Raw genomic sequence first — 25175 nt, 5'->3', positions numbered from 1 at the left:
ACAATATTTAAACTGATTATCAAATTCAGTCGTTTTGCTTTATATTTATTAATATAAGATTTTCACAGCTATTAACATGTAATTATAAGACACCTTGCATACTTTATTAACTTACACACTATCCAAATTCCGAATACTTACAGGATAAACTCACTGCTGCCAACATAATACTTACTTCACTCTTAGGCTTTGTGAGTCAAGTTCATTTGCTACATGAACTTGCATTAGTATTCAAGTACTATTAATCTGTGCTGCTCCCTACACCCTGACTCTAAAACCTCCACCCCAACACCACCACCTCCCACCTACTCTCTCTCTCTCTCTCTCTCTCTCTCTCTCTCCCCCCCCCCCCCCCCTCCCACCCCCCCTCTTTCCAGTAGTGAACCACTGATAACAATCATTACAAACCAATACTGTATAAGTACTAAAATCATTGCAGGTTTTAATACAGCTTAATAACTTTACAAATTGTACATAGGTTTCGAAAAATTGCAACATAATTATGTTAAAATAGTGTGAGCCTGGATTTAGTACAAAGCAAGGAAAAAAAGGTGAACAGGATACCAGAAATAAAAAAAGTACAATAACTGAACATCAGGGATGGAATAATAATACTAAATGGCTAGTCTACTACTCACTGCATAAAGGAGACCATAAGCGACAACCAGGCACATTGAAAGAAAATTGTAAGATATTTTGAGCTATTAAGCTATTGGTCAGAGACTGCATGCACGCGACCTCACCACCTCCTCCCCTCCCCACCCCACCCCCCCCTTCTCACCAGCATATAGGGGTGAAGGGGAGAGCTGGTAAGGTGGCTGGGGGAAGATGCTGTAGTGTTGGCGGGGGACAGGTTGGTGGGCTGCTACTGCTAAATGCAGCATTGGGAGCGTGTGCTCCGAGTGTGGCTGAGGTGGGATGGAGGGCAGCAAACGGGGAGAGGAGAGAAGAAGACAATGGAAAAGGAAGAAATAAAAATAAAAAATTATATAGTTTACATATTATATGTACATACCAGTTAATAATCCAGCAATAGGAACAACATTTTCTTGAAATTTTACTTCTGGCCCATTATAGCAGTTTGATGCATAATTTATTACATCTTCCAGCACTTTCTTGAAGCTCTTGTCTCTTAGTTCCTGAAACAATATTGATATTCAGTATGAAACAGGATGGAGAATGATAACTATGCTTTAAATTAACCTTTGTTTATCTTCTTGTAAAATAGAAGAAAAGGGGTAGTACACGAGACTACTGGGAGGAAATAATGTGTAATGAAGACGATGTTTTGTCCCTGCTAACACACCTATGCAAATAACAGAATCAAACCATTAAAGTCTATGTTGGAATATAAATAATTATGAAAAAGGACAGACTGCTATTCACTGTAAAGATGACATGCTGAGTTGCAGGCAGGCATAACAAAAGACTTTTACACACTGAGCTTATGGCCAAAGCCGCCTCCAGATAAGAAAAACACACACACACACACACACACACACACACACACACACACACACAAGCAGGCACACCTCACCGACACATTATGCCATCTCCAGCTGCTCTGTCTAGATTGAATTTTTTCATGCAATCAATTAGTTAATGGATTTCCTTTTCCAAAATATTTTTACAACTACCCTAGTCATTTTCAGCAGGTAGTATAAGATGTAAACTGACAGTATTCACAGTCTGGTCTGCAACCATATTGTGAAGCAACATTTGACACATGCTGTCCTTTTACATTCAACTTGGGAATTTCTTCATAAACTGAATGCACAGCACCACATCATACTTATATTACAGTCCCCATATCTTTTAGATTACTACAACAACGGTCTTACCAGTCCCACTGAGAAAACTTTAAAGACAATCTCTGCAACAACAATTAGCCATAAACAGACAGTGCCTGAACATAAATAATTTGCTGTATTTGCACCAGAAATCAGCATATTGCAACTGAGTTTGAAGGCTGACAACACAGCTATGCAAATGTACTCAAGGCTTCGGCCTCTGTCAGATCTCAAATTTTGTGTCAAGTCTTATCCGACTTTGCAAAGTCCTCTTCACTCCCACACTTTCCAGAACTGTTAAAAATAGCGGTGTCGTACAATGGATCACGATGCTACGCCAGAGACTTGACATTGACAAAACTACTCAAGCCTTTCTTGGCATGACAATGAAATGATTACCTTCAAAATCAGCAATGCACACAACAACAGAGCACTCTGTTTACACAACTTATATGTTAAATATAATAGCAAGCTCCATGCAAAACACTTAGCTGTCACATCTGTGTATGAGTTTTCCAATGGATCTTCCTCCTCCTCCTCCTCCCCCCCCCCCCCCCTTTTGACGATTAAGAATGAATTACTGTCTAAAATCACTATATTGTTACTTTTCTTACTCTAACACTAGTAACCCCATGAGTACTCTAACAGTAAGTAAGAAATTAAGTATGAAGTTTTTCAAAAAGCCTATCATTATACATGAACTTTTCAGGTATTGTTTGCTGCTCAACTGCCAGCAGCTATAGTTATAAACATGTTGCCTTGGCTGTCATTCTATGACTGCACTTCAGGCAGGCAGCTTCTCGGCCACTATATGGAAGATAAACAGCTGTGACTGCCATTACTGAGTGCTGGATCATCATCATCATCATCATCATCATCATCATCATCATCATCATCATTTAAGACTGATTATGCCTTTCAGCATTCAGTCAGGAGCATAGACCCCCCTTATACAGTTCCTCCATGATCCCCTATTCAGTGCTAACATTGGTGCCTCTTCTAATGTTAAACCTATTACTTCAAAATCATTCTTAACCGAATCCAGGTACCTTCTCCTCGGTCTGCCCCGACTCCTCCTACCCTCTACTGCTGAACCCATGAGTCTCTTGGGTAACCTTGCTTCTCCCATGCGTGAAACATGATCCCACCATCTAAGCCTGTTCGCCCTGACTGCTACATCTATAGAGTTCATTCCCAGTTTTTCTTTGATTTCCTCGTTGTGGACACCCTCCTGCCATTGTTCCCATCTACTAGTACCTGCAATCATCCTAGCTACTTTCATATCTGTAACCTCAACCTTGTTGATAAGGTAACCTGAATCCACCCAGCTTTCGCTCCCATCCAACAAAGTTGGTCGAAAGATTGAACGGTGCACAGATAACTTAGTCTTGGTACTGACTTCCTTCTTGCAGAAGAGAGTAGATCGTAGCTGAGCGCTCACTGCATTAGCTTTGCTACACCTCGCTTCCAGTTCTTTCACTATGTTGCCATCCTGTGAGAATATGCATCCTAAGCACTTGAAACCGTCCACCTGTTCTTTGTTACTCCTATTTGGCACTCAATCCGTTTATATTTCTTTCCCACTGACATTACTTTCGTTTTGGGGATGCTAATCTTCATACCATAGTCTTTACATTTCTGATCTAGCTCTGAAATATTACTTTGCAAACTTTCAATCGACTCTGCCATCACAACTAAGTCATCCGCATATGCAAGACTGCTTATTTTGTGTTCACATATCTTAATCTCACCCAGCCAGTCTATTGTTTTCAACATATGATCCATAAATAATATGAACAACAGTGGAGACAGGTTGCAGCCTTGTCTTACCCCTGAAACTACTCTGAACCATGAACTCAATTTACCGTCAACTCTGACTGCTGCCTGGCTATCCATGTAAAGATCTTTAATTGCTTGCAAAAATTTGCCTCCTATTCCATAATCTTGTAGAACAGACAATAACTTCCTCCTAGGAACCCGGTCATATGCCTTTTCTAGATCTATAAAGCATAGATACAATTCCCTGTTCCACTCATAACACTTCTCCATTGTTTGCCGTAAGCTAAAGATCTGGACCTGACAACCTCTAAGAGGCCTAAACCCACACTGATTTTCATCCAATTGGTCCTCAACTAATACTCGCACTTTCCTTTCAACAATACCTGAGAAGATTTTACCCACAACGCTGATTAAAGAGATACCTCTGTAGTTGTTACAATCTTGGTGTGATTACTGCTTTTGTCCAGTCTGGTGGAACCTGTCCCAACTCCCAGGCTGGAGTGGGAGACAATTGATAGGGGCTTCCTGGATGCTTGTATAGCCTTAATGGCAGACTGTACAGCTGACCAGAAAAAGTGACTGATGACACAATAACAGAAACGAGGTACTACAACTCGTAATAGTCAGACAATAATTCCAGATACCCCAATATGATCATAACAATTAAACAAATTAATTGTCACTTAGCTGATCTTTATAGAATCAAAATTACATATGTATGTTTTGTGTCCTCACCAGCACATGTCATGATGGAGGCAGCTGAGTCGGTACAGGAAGAACAGTGGAGTAGTTCAGAAACCTGGCACAGAGGGCACACGCATTGCATCGTATGGGCAGTCCTGCTGACGGAAATGTTCACTTGTGAGCGGCAATAAGCAGAACAGGCTACTGCTCCTGTGAAGTTAAACCACACCCGTAAGCCATGTGTGCGGCACACACTGGCGCCAACCACGCAGTGGTGCCACAAGGCGACCCAACTGTGGCTACGTAAAACTGTCGGTGCCTTTTAATGAAATGAAATATTTTGAAATGGCACAATTTGCATGCGGGCATTTTCAGTCATTACTCATATGTATATGATATTGAGAAAAATGCAATATTTCAGTAGACATGTACAGCTAGCATAGTTGTCCGATGGGACTGTAGTTTGGTTTCACCACATATCAGTTCATTACAGACAACTTCGCACTAACTGTCCTTTTCTTTGCTATTGCTGCCCACACCAGGAACCTACCAGTTGTAGCACCGTACTTCCATGGCAAACTTAATTTAAATGCTGTTGTGTGATGTTGTGTTCCTTGCTACTAACGAGTACAGCATCTGAATAGGAACATCTCTATAATGTGTGTTCACAAATTTGTTACTTCTGTGTAAAATCTATACTGAATTTCCTCTGTAGTAGATTCTTTGGATGTAAATCTTCGTGTGTATGTTATTTATGCTCCAGCACTACTGAAATTATTTTCAGGACCTGGACACATCAAATGAATAAATATCTAATTATGCACATTTTTCCCTCATAATAGAAGAAACAGCTGTACTTTGTCAGACCCCAACATATGATTCAACATCACTCATTATCTCGTCGATTTTTCCACTCACTCAGTTTTGTGACTGTTACTTTTCTAACCCTAATTACAGTATCGCTGCTCACAACCATCAGCATCTAATTGCAACTGTGCATAATAATACAGCCATTTCTCAATCATTTAAATTGTTGCTTCTATAGTTTGATTAAAATCCAGGTTTGAAAGTGAATATAAGGTAGACATTCAAAACAAAAGTTAAGAACTACTAAATCAAGAGATACCATAGAACAACAAACTTGACAAACAAAATAAATGATAGCAATCTTTAAAAAAGTTTAATGACACACTACCTTCAAATTATTTTCAATCTTCTTCCACATCTCCTTATATGACACATACCACAGATCAGAGTAAAGATATTCATCTGTTGAAGCAGTCTTCAGTCGTTTCCTTCTCTTCCCCTGTTTCTTCTTAAACACAAAGCAACCCTGAAAATAACAATTACTTCACACAAAATTCACTGGAGAAACCATGCATGTTTAGAAAGTTTCTAACTGTGCAGCATATATAACTCATTTTCATGTTTACTAAAAGGCACAGAACAGCCAATTCCTCCAGTAATCAGAAAATGCTACTACTGGCTACAGTTTGCCTTGCAAAACTAGAGAAGAGTAGCAGGAAGCGGCAGAATTTGGAGCTCCTATAGCAAAATGGCCTGCTGCAAATGACTGGAGGGACAGCAGATATGCTGATCACGTATCCCTTGATCACAGGTCGCTCCTCTTTCTGCACTGTAGGCAGCAGTCAGCCAAACAGAACACGTCTATGGCCGAATATGTAAGTGGTGTTTACATTTAGAACACAACATACATCTACTTCTGAACTCAATGCAGAAGGTGGTATTTCCTTATCACAAGATGATACAGGCAGCAAGTAGTGCAATTCCTGAAACTGAAGACAGATATGAGGCTCTCTTGGAATTTTCATATTAATAATATTATACAGCAGCTGGATTTACTTTTCAGTTCATACTGTTGAAGTACACAAACAAGCAACTGATTGACAGATGCAGGGTAATATATCTGATGTGACAACCAGCTGAAAGACACACGAGTCCTTCTGAAACTCTGACTGCCTGTTGGCCATTCTGCATGCCAAGGTAGCTGCCTAGCTGTGATTTACTTTTTTTTTTATTGTATAATATGAGCTTTACAATACCATCCACTGTTAATGGCACAGAAACATGAAAACTTGTGTACTCTCCTCCACCTAAATACATAGGAATTACAATTATGAACAACATAAATTGGAAAGACCACATAGAAAATGCTGTGGGGAAGGTGAACCAAAGACTGCCTTTTACTGTCAGAACACTCAGAAGATGCGACAGATATATCAAAGAGACTGCCTAAACTATGCTTGTCCATCCATTTGGAGTACTGCTGCATGGGGTGTGTTCCTTATCAGATAGGATTAAAAGCAAATGAACGGAAAATGAAGTAAATAAACATATTCTAAAATATTTTGACACAGATAAAAGAGAAAAACAATGTTGAATTTTGTAAGTGGGGATAATATTTAAAAAAAATAAAAAATTAAAAAATAATTTTCAACGCAATTCAAGCTTAAATCTACACCTATGTCTACATATGTACTCTGCAAACCACCATATGGTGCATGGCAGAAAATACCTCATACCAGCACTAGTCACTTCCTCTCCTGTTCTATTCGCAAATAGAACGAGGGAAAAACGACTGTCTAAAAGCTTCCAAACAAGCACATATTTCTTGCACCTTTGTGATCCGTACACGAAATGTAAGTTGGCCGCAGCAGAATTGTTCTGCAATCGGTCTCAAATGCCAATTGTCAAAATTTGTGCAGTAGTACCTTGCAGAGAGCACATTGTTTTCCCTCCGGGATTCCCATCCAAGTTCGTGAAGCTTCTCCGTAAAACTTGTGTGCTGATCAACCTAGCAGTAACAGATCTAGCAGCCCACCTATGAATTGCTTCAATGTTTTCCCTTAATCTGACCTGGTGGGGATACCAGACATTCAAACAGTACTCAAGAATGGGTCGCACTAGCATTCTACACACAGTCTCCAATATGGATAAGCTATATTTTCCCAAAATTCTCTCAATAAAATGAAGTCTAGCATTTGCCTTCCCTACTACCAACCTGACGTAGTCATTCCATCTCATTTTGCTTTGCAGTTTTAAGCCTAGATATTTAATAGAAGTTACTGTATGAAGCTGCTCCCTACTACTGGTGTATTCGAATCCTAGTCACCTGCGTTACCTTACAGTTTTCTACATTCAGAGCAAGCTTTCATTCATCACACCAACTAGAAATTTTGACTAAGTCATCTTTTATATTCCTACAGTCACTCAACAATGACACTTCATGTTCACCACAGCATCACCTACAAACAGCCATAAATTGCTGCTCATCCTGTCTGTCAGGTAATTTATGTATACAGAATATAAAAGCAGTCCTATAACACTTCCACAAGGCACTCTTGTCAGTACCCTTGTCTCTGATAAACACTTGCCATTGAGAACCACGTACTGTGTCGTGTCAGCAGTGGGGCACCGTACCAAATGCTTTCTGGAAATCTAGGAATTTTTATGGAAACTGTCTGTTGCCCTCCATCCATGGTTTGCATGATATAATGTGAGAAAATAGCAAGCTGAGCTTTTTACAAGTGATTCTTTACAAATACGTGCTGATTTGTGAACATAATCTTTTTCTGTCTCAAGGAAATTTATTATATTTGAACACAGAACGTGTTCAATAATTCTGCAGCAAACTGACATTAAGGATATTGGCCTGTAATTATTTGGTCAGTTCTTTTACCTTTCTTATATAGATCAGTCACTCAGTACAATACAAACAAGAAAAATGGGACAAACCTGTGACAAGGTAGCGGCACTGAGAAAAGCAGATGATCGATAGGAGACTGTACCCTCCGGAAGCTACAATGGTAAGGAGATAAAAGACTCCGAGATTAAAGGACCCAATTTAGCCGATGAGCAGCCACCCATTCTAGTAACTTGCAGGGGGCATTTGTGAGGCTGATGGGCCACTGACTATCAAGGGACAATGGATCCCTGCCAGGGTTAAGGACAGGAACCACAATTCTATCTCTTCATTGAGAGGGGAAAATGTCTGAGCCAAATACAGTTAAAAACCTATAAGAAATATTGCCATTGCGGAGGATTGAGGTGTTGAAGCAATTGGTTATGGATGGAGTAACGTGCAGGAGCAGAATCAAGAGAAAAAGACAGGACCAGAAGAAGCTCCCATTTGGTAAAAGGTTCATTATAGAATTCCACCTGACAAGGGTAAAACACGAGCCCTCTGTTTCTGGTGGAGGAAGGCAGATTGGTATAAGGCTGCCACCAACGCGATTTCAAAATTGGTCGCAAAGTGTTCCGCACGAACTGAATGATCTGTACAAAAGGCCACTTCGAAGGACAAGGCCTGGGAAGGAAGACTGCTGCTGACAGCCTTGGAAGGTGCAGAGAGTATCCCGCACCTGTGACGAAGGTACAAAAGAACAGAGAGGAGACAAAATGTTCACAACAAACACATTTGCTCTGTTTGGTTAAGTAATGGGCCTTGGTGCAGAGACGTTTAAAAGTGATAGAACCAGCGTAGTATGGGTGCCACTTACGATGTTACAAGGCACGACGACGATCATGGAGATTGGTGGCAATAGCCATGTTCCACCACGGAACTAGCCGACAGTGAACGGGGCCTGTCGAGAGGGCAACGGCAACACCGGCAGCACGGACTATCTTATCAGACACATAAAAGATGACTTCATCAATACAAAGTGACAAAGGAGGTTCAAAACATGACCTGGGAGGTATGTAGAGGTCAATCAGCACAATGGGAAGCCCAGCAAGGAAACCTGGTCATCGGGAGGTGGGAAGGCAACAAGAGAATCAATGGGAAGTAGTCACTAACACAGAGATCATCGTGTAATTAAATTTGTGTATGGTAAAATAGCACAACTTATATCTTTAATAATCAGTCAGTCATTTGAGCAAGCCAACTTCCCTGATGTATGTAGCTATGCAGAGGTAAAACTACTATACACTAAAGGATCAAAGGAGAATATGGCTGCAATCCAAAGCATTTGAAAAAATAGCTGCAGTTTAGATAACAAATTTGATCACAAAACATCATGTTATTTCCAAAAATCAATACAGGTTCCAAAAACTGAAAAGCACCATGAACACAATTAATGAATTCATTTTAAAAAAATCGACTAATCACTGGACATAAGCAATAAAGTGGCAGGTATATTCTACAACCTTACGAAGGCATTCAATTCCGTGAATCACTCAATGCTACTTCATAAACTAGACAGGTACAGCATAAATGGATTAGATTACATTAGATCAGATTAGTAGTTGTTCCACAGATCATGAATATGACACTTCGTAATGATGTGGAATGTGTCAGGTTAATAAAAGGTGTCTATACAAGATATTACATTACACAAAATATTACATTTTTTTTGGGTGGGGGTTGGGGAAATTACCCACTTACTATATCCAAAAATTCATCTAATGAGTAGGAGTTGCCATTAATTCTTTTAATTTCCTTTTAAATGCTATATGGCTATCTGTCAGACTTTTGATGCTATTAGGTATGTGACCAAAGACTTTTGTGGCAGCATAATGTACCCCCTTCTGAGCCAAAGTTAGATTTAACCTTGAGCAGTGAAGATCATCCTTTTTCTAGTATTGTAGCCATGTACACTGCTATTACTTTTGAATTCGTTCTCACTGTTAGTAACAAATCTCATAAGTGAATATATATATTGTGAGGCTACAGTGAAGATCTGTAGCTCTTTAAACAAGTGGGTGCAGGATGATCTGGGATGAGCTCCAGCAATTATTCTGATTGCACGCTTTTGTGCAATGAACACTCTTTTACTCAATGATGAGTTACCGCAGAATATGATGCCATACGAAAGCAGAGAATGAAAATAGGCGTGGTAAGCTAATTTACTGAGATGTATATCACCAAAATTTGCAATGACCCTAATAGCATAGGTAGCTGAACTCAAACATTTCAGAAGATCTTCAGTGTTTTTTGTTTTTTTTTGTTTTTTTTTCAGTTCAACCCCTAATCAATGCATACACCTAGGAATTTTGAATATTCTACCTTAGGTACCGATTTGTGATCAAAGTCTATATTTATTAATGGGGTCATTCCATTTACTGTGTGGAACTGTATGTGCTGTGTTTTGCCAAAGTTTAATGAGAGCCCATTTGCAGAGAACCACTTAATGATTTTCTGAAAAACATTGTTTACAATTTCACCAGTTAATGCTTGTCTGTTGGATGCGATTGCTATACTTCTATCATCGGCAAAAAGTACCAGCTTTGCATCTTTGTGAATATAGAATGGCAAGTCATTAATATATATTAAGAACAGCAGAGGATCCAAGACCGAACCTTGCGGCACCCCATTCTTGATTGTTCCCCAGTTTGAGAAATCACCAGTTTTTTGCATATTATATGAACTGCTTATTTCAGCCTTCTGCACTCTTCCAGTTAGGTATGATTTAAACCATTTTTTAAGAAGCAAAGGTTAATTGTAACATCTAATAAAATAAATTATGCATCTCAGTGGAATACAATTTCACAAGGAGTCCCTCAAGGATTCATCTTTGGACCAATCCTATTTTCTTTTATATAAATGATTTACCTCTCAATATCACTGTCCAACCAGTCTTGTTTGCTGATGATACTTCAGTTCTCATTGAAAAAGAAATGTAAGGGAAATTCTGGATGGTTTAATAATCACACTTAACAACCTAGATACAAAATTTAAATAAGATGTTCTTAAACTTAATATCTAAAAGACACTTAACACAGTTTAAAACTGAACAATAAAAAAAAATCAGTGCATTAATATCGTACATAAAAATCAAGTTATAGAAGCAGCTCAATCCATCAATTTCTTGGGACTAAACTTGGACAAAAGTCTGGGAAATAAGGAAGCGTCCGATCCTGCCTGTCTGCTTTGACCCATGACGTCACAAATATGGCGGAAACAAAAACAAACACACACACTTTCCACAAGAAGTCTAATGACACTAACGGGACAAGCGCGGGAAATGGGGTGTTTTGGGTGGGGGACAAACTAAATATAAACAAATTTAGACACCTTGCGTAGCTACAATGTGTAAGTGAAGACAGCCATGCATGAATACCCACCCACCTCCCCAGTGGTCGTAACCCCTGCAACCCATAGAAGATAAAGACGCTTCAGTAGCTGATTAGCGTTTTTTGTCATTTAAAAAAAAAAATCTCACAGGATAGAACAAACAGATCAGAAAGATAAATATAATAAACTAAAACAGAAATTGGAGGAAACAGATAATTAAAATAAGCTATAAGTGTTTTCAAACTTAAAAAAAAAAAAATCTCACGAGATAGAACGAACAGATCAGAAAAGTAAATAAAATAAGGCAAAACAGAACTAGAGACAGCCACACTCAAACCAAATTCCGCGCCGTCATGACATCACACACGACAACCCCTTACGTCACAGGTCAAAGCCGACGCGTGGGATCGGATGCTTCTGTCGACCCAAAGTCTGATATGACATGTGGACACAGATTATTTCGCTACTGAATTAAACAGCTTTGCTTTTGCGATGAACATGCTATTTTCTGTAACAAACAAACAGCAGGAAAGTGGCATACCACAATCACTTTGAATCTATTATCAGATATGGTTTAATTTTTGGGTGGAATTCAAGCCACATGCGATGAATCCTATTACGTTAAATAAATTTATAAAAAAACTGCAGAAAAAATGTGTTTTGCCCATCCAAGAAAGCCTGTTCCACATTATTCAAGAACCAAAAAAAATATTATCTATCACTGCACTATAGGGGAAGCTGGGGTTAACTGGGCCTTTTTTGTTTCTTCCCTTGAAATCTTACTTCAAGAATGGGTCTTTTTAAAACTTTTGTTAGTGATTGGTTTTCTGCGAATAGGCTTGCTCTGAACTTTGAAAGAAATACAGTACATCCAATTTTCTACTGCAAGGAGTACAGTTCCTTCAATAAATATAACACATAAATAGAAGTCAATAGTCATGGTAAAGTATACTAAGTTTTTGATGTACATATAGACGAGAATCTTAATTGCAAAATTCATATTTTGGATCTCCTAAAGCAACTAGGTTCAGCAACTTTTACTATCAGAATAATTGCTAATTTTGAGGATATAGAAATTAACAAGCTAACATACTTCACATACTTTCACTCTCTGATGTCATACAAAATAATATTTTGGGGTACTTCAACACTTCGGCACAAAGTATTCACTGCTTAAAAGAAAATGCTTAGAATAATGTGTGGGGCTCATAGGCACCTTGTAGGCATATCTTTAAAAGGTTAGTAACTCTTACAACAGCCTCACAGTACAGTTACTCAGTAATGAAATTTGCTCTCTGGTTTAAAAAAAACAGTGACATTTATGATTACCAGAAGAAAGAAAGACTTAACACTATCCTCCTCTTATCCTACCTTTGGCTCAGAATGGAGTAAAATTGCTGTGGTAAAAATTTTTGAATAAATTACAAGATTACATAAAATGTCTGACACACAGCGGTAACAGTTTTAAAAATAAATTGAAATCATATCTCCTTAACAACTCCTCCTATTCCACAGATGAATTTTTCATCTATACCATATATGAATAAATAAATATAGGCCCTATAGGTATAATATATGTATTTTGTGCCATTTAAGAGCATGGGGTAGGTAATAAAAATTTTGAAGCTTAAAAAAAGACAAAAATCCCTTCATTCTCGTGTGCATTTCTTATGCACTTGACACATTCCACATCATAATGGTTACTGTGAGACTGATCAATGGAACACGTAACTATGTAACTAACTTTATTCATCAATCTGGAAGAAAATATATACAAGAACTACATGCACTGTCATTATTGCATTATCCCTTACAGATTTTACAGAACTGGAAAAGAACTTTGAGCCTACTTTTAGACCATTTAACCTCAGTGACTGGGTTAACAGGCCCATGTGTCAGAGTTAACTGAACCTCTTGATTAAATAAATGAATTAGACCTACAGGACCCTAAATTTACTGTGGCAACATTAGTAACAGTCATGGCAATAACAAACCTAGTGCACAATGAATTTAGCAACATCAATCTAGAAACAAATCACGTTTTCATAATGAGCCTTAGTGCTGTGTATGGGATAGGGTAGTTTCGCATTACTTAATTTGAAGTAACAAAGGTTATCACCACCTTCTGCAGCTTCCAATTTTGTAGGAGAAACAATTCTAGTAAAACAATTTACTTCACAGCCATCACTGTACATTTGAAAGACTTGAGCAACATACGAGTGACCACTCATGGCAGTTTTCCTTTCTACTTCGACTACAATGAAGTCCTCCCTCTTCAATGTTTCAACATTTTCAGGATCACTTGTTTACAAACTAGCATGAGAGGAATAGATGTACTGGACATAGTCAGCATATTGAGAGTTGCTGTTGCTCTCTTCCAATCTCTGTAATTTGACTAAACATTTTACTTCTTAGAGTGTATGCTTTTTTGGCAACTACTTTGGTCTTCTGTTGTTGCATCTAGCTGATATTTAACTGGTGTACTGGCAAGGACAGTTGATTATTGTTTCTTTCTACCGCTTGTTGTTTTCCTTTCACCAATCTTAGAATATGCCCAAGACTGCACAGGATGTGTAATCTCTGTTCGCTGATTTTATCAGATGTCCAATACTCTCCTCATTGTCACCTGCAGATTTGCTGGCATCTTCTGCCAGTGAGTCACAGGCTGTTTATTGATGAGTTAGTGGAGGTCCATCCATCGCGTGTCAGGACAAAAGGATATGCCAGATCAAGAGAAGTCCTGTAGATTTTTGTAATATTTTTTTTTTTTTTTTTTTTTTTTTTTTTTTGTTCGTCATTTGTGTGTTTTGGGGTAGTGGTGTGTGTGGTTTTTTTACTTGTGGTCTGTAATCCCCAGTTAAATCCTACCTCCTCACCACTGCTCCCCCCCCCCCTACATAATTGAGATTATCATCTTTCTGTACATTATTCCTGAGATAACTGGAGAAAACCATTTCCTGCACATGTACAACACTAGACACAAATAAAATTTAATGTTTCCAAAATATCACTTAACATTATTCCAACAGGCACCTCGGTACATTTGAATGAAAGTGTTCAATAAGCTAAAGTATAGAGATTTACTAACCCTGGAGCACTTCACTATTGAGAAAACGAAATGATCAGGTGAAAAAATGCTATTACTCAACTGAGGAATTTATGAATGTTTGATCATTTGAACAATATGACTAATATCATAGATTTGTGTATAATACTGTATGTATAAAATAATGTCTCAAAAATTTACACACTAAATGCTGGTACATCATAAGAAAAACAATTAAATAATTACTGTGTTCACATAAACCTATGCTGGTAAGGATGTTGTTAGAGAATTATGTAACTACGTATATCATAAGATAAAAATTAGTATGTACGTAACTATGTATATCGTAAGGTAAAAATAAGGATGTCTTCTGTACAATACGATCAACTGATCTGTAAAATGTATGTTACGAGACGAATAAAATACAAACGCACATGAAAGTGTAAACGAGATGTTAACGGAAGCTGCACATACTTTCGACACAGATGTCGTTGAATAATCCGTTCCACTGACGTCCTTCATTATTAACAGGTTGCACCTCACCACACAGCTGACTGAATGGCGAATGCCAACATAAAAGTAAACAACAATATTAATTCCCGCCAAAAAAAAATCGAGGGTAGTCAGAGAGGGTATATACAAGCATATCCGAAATCAAATCGCACAGAATGGTTGTCGATCATGTAAAAGAATTTTAAACATAAAAAAATTGTTTGAAGAGCGTGATTTACTGTTGTGTTTCGTTACAAAAGTGCTCTGTTATGTGTTTACACGGTAGAAATTTTTAATTATCTTCTCAATTGTGGATAAGTAGAAAGTTGTCTACTTAACTGCTCTCAATATATCGCTGTAAAATGATTGTGAACAGAAGCTCCCCGTTACTGAGAAGTTGAGAACCTTACTTTAGCTCAACGAAGAGGAATAAACGAAGTAATTTATTGGACCCTCAATAAAATCGTCCACCTAAAGTCAACCTCCAGCATTGAATGTAATTCTGAATTTTAAATCTATTTCTGTAGAGCTCAGGTATAGACAGGTTTTGATGCCAATTAAAAGTATTTGGCAAAACTACTAGTCTGCATTGAGAATGCTGTATGAGTGACAACTGTGTCAGACGACTGCAAAAGCTGATGAACACTCTGTCTCTATTTGTTTATTCGTCGAGACATTGAAAACAATTTTGACGCTGAAGTTCAGGCGCATAAATAATCGTTTAAGGTCGTCTGCAAAAGTACCAACCTTATTTTTAGCAACACTTTGTTTGGAGCATCTCAGTACGACATCGTATTACGTAGTGATCAGTTAACACGCATTTTTTAGTCATCAGAAATGAGAAATAAATAATAATACGCCTTAAAAGCCACTTAAATCCATACAAACCGGTACAAAGTCCCGTCAAATAATTAGTCAATGTTGGCAGCGTGCGATATAGCTGTCATGAAGCTTGCTGTGCGTGGTTGTGATAAGACCAATTTTGTTTTGCGAGTGAATTGAATTTTTTACTTCCCTGGACTGCTGGCATTCCGTCGTAAAAGCATAAGTTGTGAGTACCTGCTGCCACTTGATATTCACATTTGTCATAAAAGCACACTGTTTGCATGCCGATTGCTCTCACGCACTGCGGTACCAATGTTTTCTTTTTTTTTTTAATTTTTTTACCGCACCGAAATTTGAGACGAGAATATAAAATGAATGGTATTGAGACATCTTACATGTATGAGTTAATACACCGGATTTTATGAGAAACTATCAATTTACGCAAGAAACAACTTGTTAAAAAGTGTCAGAGTGTCGGCATTTCAGAGATGTGGATACGTCTTCTCCGAAGAAAACTAATATTCTGTACAAAAAACTGCGCTCTTTTGACGAATGTTTGTAAATAAAGTTGCTCCAAGAGCTGGTGTGATTTGATAGCTTAGTGTTAGAGGATTGTAGTGCTGATGGGATATGGGTCCCAGTGCTTCAGCAAACTGCTGGAGATGTCTTCATTAAGACCACTAGGATGCGTTTGATGGTTTCACTTTGTGGCCGAATTACCGCAATAGTGATAATTAACGCCTTCAACGGATTAACGACTAAAAACTTTCTATTTGTATTATCTTCGAATCCACTTTAGTGTTCTTGGTTTCAGCGTACCGTATCTGCGAACTTTTTCTTCATTGGTTTTCTGACTCGCTTCTGACGGATATTTTCGTGTTATAGGTCTGAAATTAAGGGTAGCAATGACATGAGAATGTAGAACTAAGTATGCAATGTGTAACGCAATCTTTTCTCGTCACCCAGTGTGCCACAAATTGTATTGGCGCCCTCATTGTTTTCCTTCTGGAGCTTCTAACAGATCTCTCATGGTCACAAAAGAATTTTGTATGTGAATCTTAAAAACAGTGGATTATAAGTGGATAACATAATGTTGTTCACCGACAGTGTTCATGTTGTGATGTTTCTGGATGGATTTAGTATTTTTATTGATAAGTCTAATTTTGTGTTGATCAAAATGGTGTAAACTTGGTAGTAGAATATAGCCTGCCGTTTGATCACAGTTCTGTTTAATTATGCCAGGACAGAGTGTTGTGCAATTAACATCCATAATATGTTGTTTGATAAAGTATATCAGCGGACATCTTTTATGTTGACATATGTTTGTTCACATACACATGTTAATGCATGGTTTCAGTGCATGAAACAAGTTATTTTATGTAATGTTTACGCCAATTTTTGTCACACCTGAAAGCCTCAGTGTCAATAATTTACAATGTGAAGTTGCTCCATTACAAGATTAACTTCATTTGTAGCTTTCTTTAACTGGACATTGTTAGTTTGTTAGACAATGCTGTTCTAGTCCATCTGCTATGAATTTCATAAGGGGCACAAATTGTAAGAAAAGCTTTCTAGGTGGTTTGAAACATTTATTACTTGAAAAGTATAAAATAAAGTGACATTTGGATTTGAAGTTGATCTGGTGTATATGTCATTGTGCTGCTTTAGTTTATGCACATTTCAGTGTCCATGTAGCACTGAATTCGGAAGCTGAATTTGTGTGTATAATACATTGTGAAAACCACTGTTTACATATTAATGTAATTGAATACAAACATATGACAGACAAATGCACTACTTGGTGCCCAACTCAGTGCTCACTTGACTTGTTCAGCTTGATGGCACAGTGTGTGAGGTTTTACTGAGAATGGAATAAAAATATATGAAATGTGCCCTTTCCTTTGTTGTTTATTCAATGTACCCTCTCAGTACCAGCAGTGTCACTGATTACTTGAGACTATTGTCCTTCACTGCTTCCATGTGATGGTGGTGTGGATGAGTGGATGATCTTTCAAAATCCTGTTTACCAGTGTGGTCCACCTTATGCTCTCTTTCTGTTGGTTACTCCATCAATAAATAGCACAAAATTAATAATTTTAGAAAATAAAATTATTTGCTTGTACATTACATAATCTCACCTGCCATCATTCTACAGGTGAAGATTACTTTATCTATCTCATTTAAATATATTTTTTCATGACTCAGAATCAAGTCATTAGAATTATATCTGGTGTCAGTCATAGATCATCATGCAGAGACTTCTTTAAGAAACTTGATATTGTAACTAATACTTCTCAGTACATATGCTCATTGATGTCCTTTGTCATTTCCAACATGTCTCTTTTTACACAATGTAGTGCAAAACATGATTATAATACCAGAACCAATAACAGTCTGTATAAGGACTATAAAGCTTAACATTAGTGCAAAAAGGAGTCAAATAAATGGGTACTCATTTATTCAATACCTTACCAGAGCATATCGAGGATCTTGTAAGTGATAAAGATCGGTTTCACAGTGAATTAAAGAACTTCCTGTTGGCCAGTTCGTTCTACTCCATCACTGAATATCTTCACAAGGATTATAGCTCATAACTCTGTCTGCATTAGAATTGTATAATATCCATGTATCTGAGAGAGAGAGAGAGAGAGAGAGAGAGAGAGAGAGAGAGAGAGACAACTACCTAACCTTTGACTCTTTCCACATCCCAGAGACTCCTCTCCAAGGGATCCATGGAAAATGATAAATGTAGTGTAATTTTAAGCAGCTGTGTGGTGCAGATATAGGAAACAAAGTAGATATATGTTCAGTAAAGGAAAGGAGCAAAACAGTGTTTGAGGAACTTATTGTTGCAAGGTGCAAGGCATTGTAAAGCATTGATTTGTTGTTGTAGAATGCAAAATGAAATTTGTTTGACTATTACAATATTGTGAAATGAAAAGGAGGATAGTCATCACCAAAAAAAATGGAGTCAGAGCAGAAACAGAAAAATCCTGGGTAGTTATTTCCCAAAAGTGAATTGAAAGGAATTGAAACAAAATACATTGTGTTTTTATCATAATTTTGTAAATAAGTTGGAAGTAACACAGGAGTAATGAAGTGAGTTTTCAAATGTGGCATGCAGTATGTTTTGTAAGTGCAATGTACTAGTTCAGTAAAAACATTTGTATTTTGAATTATTTGTGTTTTTCAACTATCTGTGCAGTCTTGAGTCTATAATAACCCAGATAATGGAAGCTTGCTGTAATTGTATGTTTCCTCTTGTTCTCTTAAAATTCGTTGTGATGTCATGCCCCCTTGTTTCCTCACAGTCATTTGTTTTTCATATACTCCCTTCTCATTATTTTAAAGATACTTGTTACCATTGCTCATATGGAAACGTAGTCTTCAAATGATTGGTGTAGTTAATTGTCATTACTCTCTGCCATAGGCTGGCAGTACTTTAATTTCATTTCTTAAATGAATGCTAAGTCATTTTTATTTTTGTATTTATATCGTGTTGATTCAATTCACTCATTTTTATCAATTGTCCTTAGTATAGCCTACAAATTTTTCATTCCAAGTATTGTTCACTTCCACTATTTTCCTTTCAGCATATGATTGTAGACTATCTTGATGTTACTGTAATGAATTTTTAAGTGAAACTCAGTTGAATTCATCTATTCTTTGCCAAAGTTATTGGGCAGTTGATGCAAACAGGGTAGGGTAGCGCCATCTATCTGTTAAAGAAGATTTTAGATGGGATATTTCTTCATCATCTCACTTCACTTACTAAAAAGCCACTGCCACACCTTGCAGTAAATCATTATAGAGAAATTAAATCCCTTAAAAATTTATTTCACAAGTTTTGAATTTTTTATTCTTTTGACATAAGAGCCTAGTCTAATAAAATCAATTTCTTTAGTTTTGGCCCCACATATGCTGTGAACTTGTATGATAAAACTGCCTTTCAACCAGAATTGTAAACTTAAGTCAAAAATTGAAATTTATTGGCACAAACAGGTTGGTCATTTTTAATCCATAAGGCAATTTTCATGTGGAACCAAAAAGGAGCCAAATGCATTAGTGAATCACTCCTCAGAAAAAGACACAAAACGTGTCTTTTGCAGTACATACTTTTTTCCATCTGGCCTCTGATCAGAGTTGCCGCTCACTGGTAGCAAACAGATTTAACATTTTTGTTTGTAGTATGTTGCTAGTACTAGTTTTGCTGAAACGAAGTCAGTAGCTCTCTCAAACCTAGTGGTTACTAATAGCTGTAATATCTCTGTATGGATTTATTTTCCAACTAGAGTAACTCTCCTTATTTGATTTAATAATAGGTATGCTGGTGAAATGTTATCATCAGTAAATGCATTCAACATCACAAAATAGTTAATGTGAGAGATTCTTTTGTGCAGCTATTTGGTTTGGCATTAGTAAAAAGTGTTTCTCCTGTCACAGATCCCCCCAGAAGTTGTGCCGGATGGTTCTCCTGGTATCTCAACAGAGCGCCTGTTATCATGCAATAATATGATTATCTGTGGAAAATGTAACAGGACATTAATCAGTTGACATGAAGCCTGAATATGATTAGTAACTTTCAGCAACATTTATAATGTCAGAGCAACACGACTGTCCCTTTTTTCTCCATCTGCCAAGAATATCTTTATCAGTTACATGTACACACCAGATGGCCACCTGTTTATTTTTTAATATGGTGATACCTTGTTTGTTACCATATCCAGCCAGAAAAATAATGTGGCACATAGTGCATTTTTTCTCTTTTTACTTTTCATAGAGTGATACAGGATGAAGATGGTATGAACAAAATTAAATGGCTTTATCACATTCGGTAATTTCGTTACATAAATTAAAAACAGTGCTATTGAATGATGTTAGCAGTATATTAGTTCATTGGCTTGCTTTGCCTACAGATTTTATTTTATCATCATACTGTGCTTGTCATGTTTATACAGTTTTCACAAAACATGCAAATAAAAGTAATACTATATTTCATCTCACTATTTTTAGAAGTTTACTGTACTGGTGACTCACTCACTATTTATGGTTGTTCAGGGTATTCATTTGTCAGTGTATTACCTCAGTGTTTCAGAAAATAGATCAGAGCACACAATTTTCATGGCCTTCGGAGGAAAGGTGGTGGTGTGATCCAAAAATTTTGTTTTCTGCCATCCACTGTATTCTTAAACTCTGTGCATTCACGTCAGGTTATCAAGCAGTGAGTTCAACTGTGCATATTTTTCTAAAGTAGATGGTTTTTAAAAAGTGACTAAAATACATTTCCACCAATTTGCAATGTTCAGATATATCCTCACGCATTTCCAAATGTGTCCTCAGTTCTTTAAAGTCATTACAGCTTCAACCCAACTGCTTCACATTGATCATAAAATGCACATGTGAGAATTTCTAGTTTTCAAACACTAGAGTAATAATGTACGTATGTAATCAGTGATCATCACTTCTCGAGTCCAACAAAACTTTTTGACTGTACTGAAGAGGTGGAACTGTCTTCCTGGTACTACTTTGACTAACAGTGAAAAAGCGGCTTTTACTTATTATACAATGATGGCCAAAAACAGATTTGCAAATAATTTTTTTGACGTCTTAAATCACTGCTCACAGTTAATTTATTTGTGTGTGTCATCATCACATTTCAGATACTTGTCCCAATTGCAAAGTGATTCTTAGCAGCCATAATGGCTACTTTGGTGAAACTGAGACAGGGAAACTAATGAAAAACTTAATAATAATACCTGATACCTTTTTTCAATAGCATTTATACTTTGCCAGTATAAGTTTTGAATTGCATCTTCATTAAGGCTTTCGTTGTTGTCTAAGGAGTTTCATTGTGATGTCAACATGCCAGAGACAGATCTATGGCAGTTACAGTACATTCTTCATTGCAGTTTGCAAAGTTGTTGTGCATTGTACACAGAATCACAGAAGAATGTATATAGATTTTAGTTAAAACATATAGTTTTGCTGATTTCCATTGTACACAGCATCACAAAGCAGTAATTTCCATATGTTCAGGTAAAGAAGGGATGTTGGCATTGCCAAAGAGAGAGAAGCTATTTAGATGCATTTTCATTTGATTCATTATCTTGGTGTAGACTATGTAATAATTGTGTGTTAGACTGTTGGTAGTTATTTCTAAGGTTTAACTGCAAGTCTTGTTATCCTCATCTATGCTTATTCTCATTTCAGTGTGAATGATTATAAATCATTCAGTTTTTATCTTCAGACATCATCAATTTCTTACAATTTTTCAGACCATTGCTGAGGTACATTGTGGCACACTCATTTGTTTTGTGTAGTTTTTCAAGGGAGCACTGGAAAGAAGAGAAAAGATACTGCAAAGCCTGCAGACTTATATTACTCACCCAGTCTCGCCACATGGGTCATCACTGGTTTCACATCTGCTCTCAGTCAACTGAGCATTCTCCAGGTCATGCATGGAACTTTCATACCAGTAAACTCAGCCTCTTGAAATTAATAGGGGTGTCAAGGTTCTATAAAAAGCTGTTACACTGGAACCCTCCATTTTAGCTGCTGTAGTACACTGAATATGTGCACTGTTTGAATTTCTCATAGTAGTCATGAACTGATCATGAAATTGTTGGAATCGAGGCGCCTGCAACCTTTACAGTTTGTCCAGAGATGTGGCTGTCAGGAAACCAGTGTTTGTGACATGTTTCACTGTGGATGATGTGTTTTCTTATCATGGACAGACCTGTTCTAGAAGCGAGGGCATATTCTGGCGCAGATAAACTCGGGCCTTTGCTTGTTGTTTTGGCAACAAAAGAAGTAGCACCCCAATTTGTTGCAAACCACTTTCCTTGTTCCAACTTTCTTGCTGTATTGTTGCAATAATTCGTATGGTTGAGAGACTTCTCTAAAATAACTCAAAGATCTCAGGATATGTTTTAGCAGCTAGCTTCCCCATGTCACATAAAGTTTTGGTCATGTGGATTATGAGCACAGTTGGAGGCCACATACCTCAGCATTTTAAGGATTTAGTGTAAGTGCATTATCCCTGTAATATGCAGATGTAACAATAATGACTTTCATAAGCTTATCTTCATCCTCTTTAAATGTTGGATCTTTTAGGGAAAGTGCAAGGTCACTTGCATCAGGAAAATATCTGGCATAGTGGAGGACTGGCTGTTCGTACAATTATGCAGGATGAACAAACATCTATTAGGCGCTCTACGAATGTAGTGGTGTGGACATGTTGGGAATGTGGATCTCACGGGGAGTGTGCAAGGGATCAGTCCCTGCAGACGCACTATCCTCTGTGCCCGCGGTGGCTCAGATGGATAGAGCGTCTGCCATGTAAGCAGGAGATCCCGGGTTCGAGTCCCGGTCGGGGCACACATTTTCAACATGTCCCCAATGAAGTACATCAACGCCTGTTTGCAGCTAGGGTGTCTATTTAATTATCATTTCATTTCTAGCAAAGCTGCATGGTCACCCACGGTAACTGTTCTTTCGGGAACAGATACTACCGTCATATATAGGATGAACAGTGTTAGTGGTAGCAGATCAGCCTGTGGTGAACCATGAGTCTGATTTCTTTATTTGCTTTTTCTGTCATCAAACCAAACATAGAATCATTTGCTACATAATACAGATTGAATTAGACCAGCCTACTCGCAGTCTATGAAAGTTCAGTGTAGCATTGCAAGCAAGCTTAGTTGTTTGTAGCATTATATGCAGCTGACAGGTGTACTATTGCTGCACCAGTGGCTGGCTTGTTATGGAAACTTATGTAGTTGTGATCGCTATGTTAATAACCTGAATTAAGAAACTTCTGGATGTAAAACCAGGTTGCTGTGGTATTACTTGTGACTCATTGTGGAGTTGCATTCGTTAGAGTATTAATCAACATCTACAAACAACTGTGAGATGGATGGCAGTGGGTACTTTCTATAATAACAGTTATTTTGGGTGCTTCCCATTGCATTCACTTATTGAGCATGGTTAGAATGACTGCTGTAATTAGTCAAACATTCTCTTCACAGCACCAACAGGAGTGATAAGTAGGAGGCTGTAGTTTATTATTGGATCCCTCACTTAATGCAGCTTCTCTAAACTTGTAAGTAGGCTGTTGTGGGTTAGGTGCTGTCTGTTATCAAGTATCTTCCAGAGCAGATTTTCTAGGATTTTCATGATGTTGCACTGTGACTCAAATAAACATGTGACCATTCCTGATCCCTTTTCTTTTTTTGTATAAATTCAGTATCCCCCATTAGTCCTATTTAATACTGGCCCCACACACTTGAAGTGTTCTAGAATGGCTCACATGAGTGCTTTGTAAGCAATGTGATTTGTAGACTGACTGCATTTCCCCAGTATCCTATCAGTGAAGTGAAGTCTTCCATCTGGCTTAACTAGGTATGCGCCTGTGTTATCATTTCATTACATATCCCCCACAAATTATTATGCTCAAGTATTTTTAGGCCTTTACTGATTACATTTGTGAATCTATGACATTATAGGCACAGAATTGAGAGGTAGTTGGAAAAATCAAGCCGTCTCCAGAAAACTTGTTGTTCGTCCCTCTCTAACAATTCACCCCTCAAAGTGATACATTTTTTGCAGTGATGTGCGACTTGGTGGAGACCACAGTTGCAGGTGCCTACATTCTGGCTATTCCATCCCAAAACTTCTTGTCAGCATTCCAGAAATGCCTGCAGTGCAATAGGTTCCACATGTGCAGTAAGAGGAAGTAGTCACAAAGTGTCAAATCAGGACAATATGGAGGTGAGACAGAATTTGATACTTGAAACATGCAGCCTTTGTGAGTGTCCTGAGCAGAATGAGCTGGGGTGTGTGTCTCCACTGCTAGCTTTGCTTATTTGTCATGGAGAGACAGTGATACGACCAGAACCCGTCCACTGCGATCAGGCAGCTAAAGAAATCACCTGGGTCAGTCTAACACAGCTGCAACATTTCTGCTGCTGCCTCGATTTGGCAGCCTTTCTGAATAAGCGTTAGCAGTCACGGATTGCAGATGGGAGCTACCTTTGCCATGTAAAAAGTGTTGTGCAAGATGTTGAAAATGAATTTTTTGCTTTTCCCCCTACACCTCTATTGTGATAGACCTCCACTTCTCTTGCGATTCCTGGTTCTTCACAATGAGATGATCTGACACTTGTTTCTTCGTCATTTAGACTCGGTTACCAACACTGGAAGCATATGTGCCACCTAACCACTGTGCTGTTGGACAGTGCAGTGTTGCCCTATACTTGCCATTGAGCTGCCTTCATCGTAGATCCTCTACAGGAGCCATGAGGCAAAGAACGAGAGATTAAGGTATATACAGAGGGACATAAACAAGTCTTTTTCCTTCACTCAGTATGTGAATGAAACGGGCAATAATATCAATGATGTTGTCACGATGAATCTTTTTCCTGCATTGTACTATAACTTGCAGTATATGCATGTAGATATAGTAGATTGCATGCTTGGAGTCAACATGCACCCGCAATCTCCAGATGAATATTGTGTAACTGTTTCA

General features: G+C 37.8%; 1 protein-coding gene, 1 long non-coding RNA gene and 1 other non-coding gene across 5 annotated transcripts in view; 2 read left to right on the top strand and 1 right to left on the bottom strand.

Annotated features, from left to right (window-relative positions):
• LOC124711358 (origin recognition complex subunit 3) overlaps positions 1-14939 on the bottom strand; it is a 122108-nt gene extending 107169 nt beyond the window's left edge. For 2 of the 3 annotated variants that reach the window (XM_047241396.1, XM_047241394.1), the window contains exons 1-3: positions 14807-14939; positions 5449-5586; positions 1016-1139 (exon numbers count right to left, since the gene is read on the bottom strand). In XM_047241396.1, the coding sequence (XP_047097352.1) occupies positions 1016-1139; positions 5449-5586; positions 14807-14854 (310 nt within the window). In that variant the 5' untranslated portion in view covers positions 14855-14939. Of the gene's footprint in view, positions 1-1015; positions 1140-5448; positions 5587-14766 lie in introns of all 3 variants that reach the window. The other variant, XM_047241397.1, reaches the window with a different exon arrangement.
• Positions 14940-15655: 716 nt separating this feature from the next.
• The window catches only part of LOC124711737, a 1117457-nt gene continuing 1107937 nt past the window's right edge, over positions 15656-25175 (top strand). The window contains exon 1 of the long non-coding RNA XR_007005509.1: positions 15656-15875. This is a non-coding gene — a long non-coding RNA (uncharacterized LOC124711737). The remainder of the gene's footprint in view (positions 15876-25175) is intronic.
• On the top strand, positions 22952-23026 carry Trnat-ugu. Its single transcript has one exon. It is a non-coding gene; the product is annotated as a tRNA-Thr (tRNA).

Source organism: Schistocerca piceifrons, chromosome 8, assembly GCF_021461385.2.
Source record: "Schistocerca piceifrons isolate TAMUIC-IGC-003096 chromosome 8, iqSchPice1.1, whole genome shotgun sequence".
In the NCBI taxonomy this organism is placed as follows: Eukaryota; Metazoa; Arthropoda; class Insecta; order Orthoptera; family Acrididae; genus Schistocerca; species Schistocerca piceifrons.
This window is presented reverse-complemented; position numbering and strand designations above follow the sequence as displayed.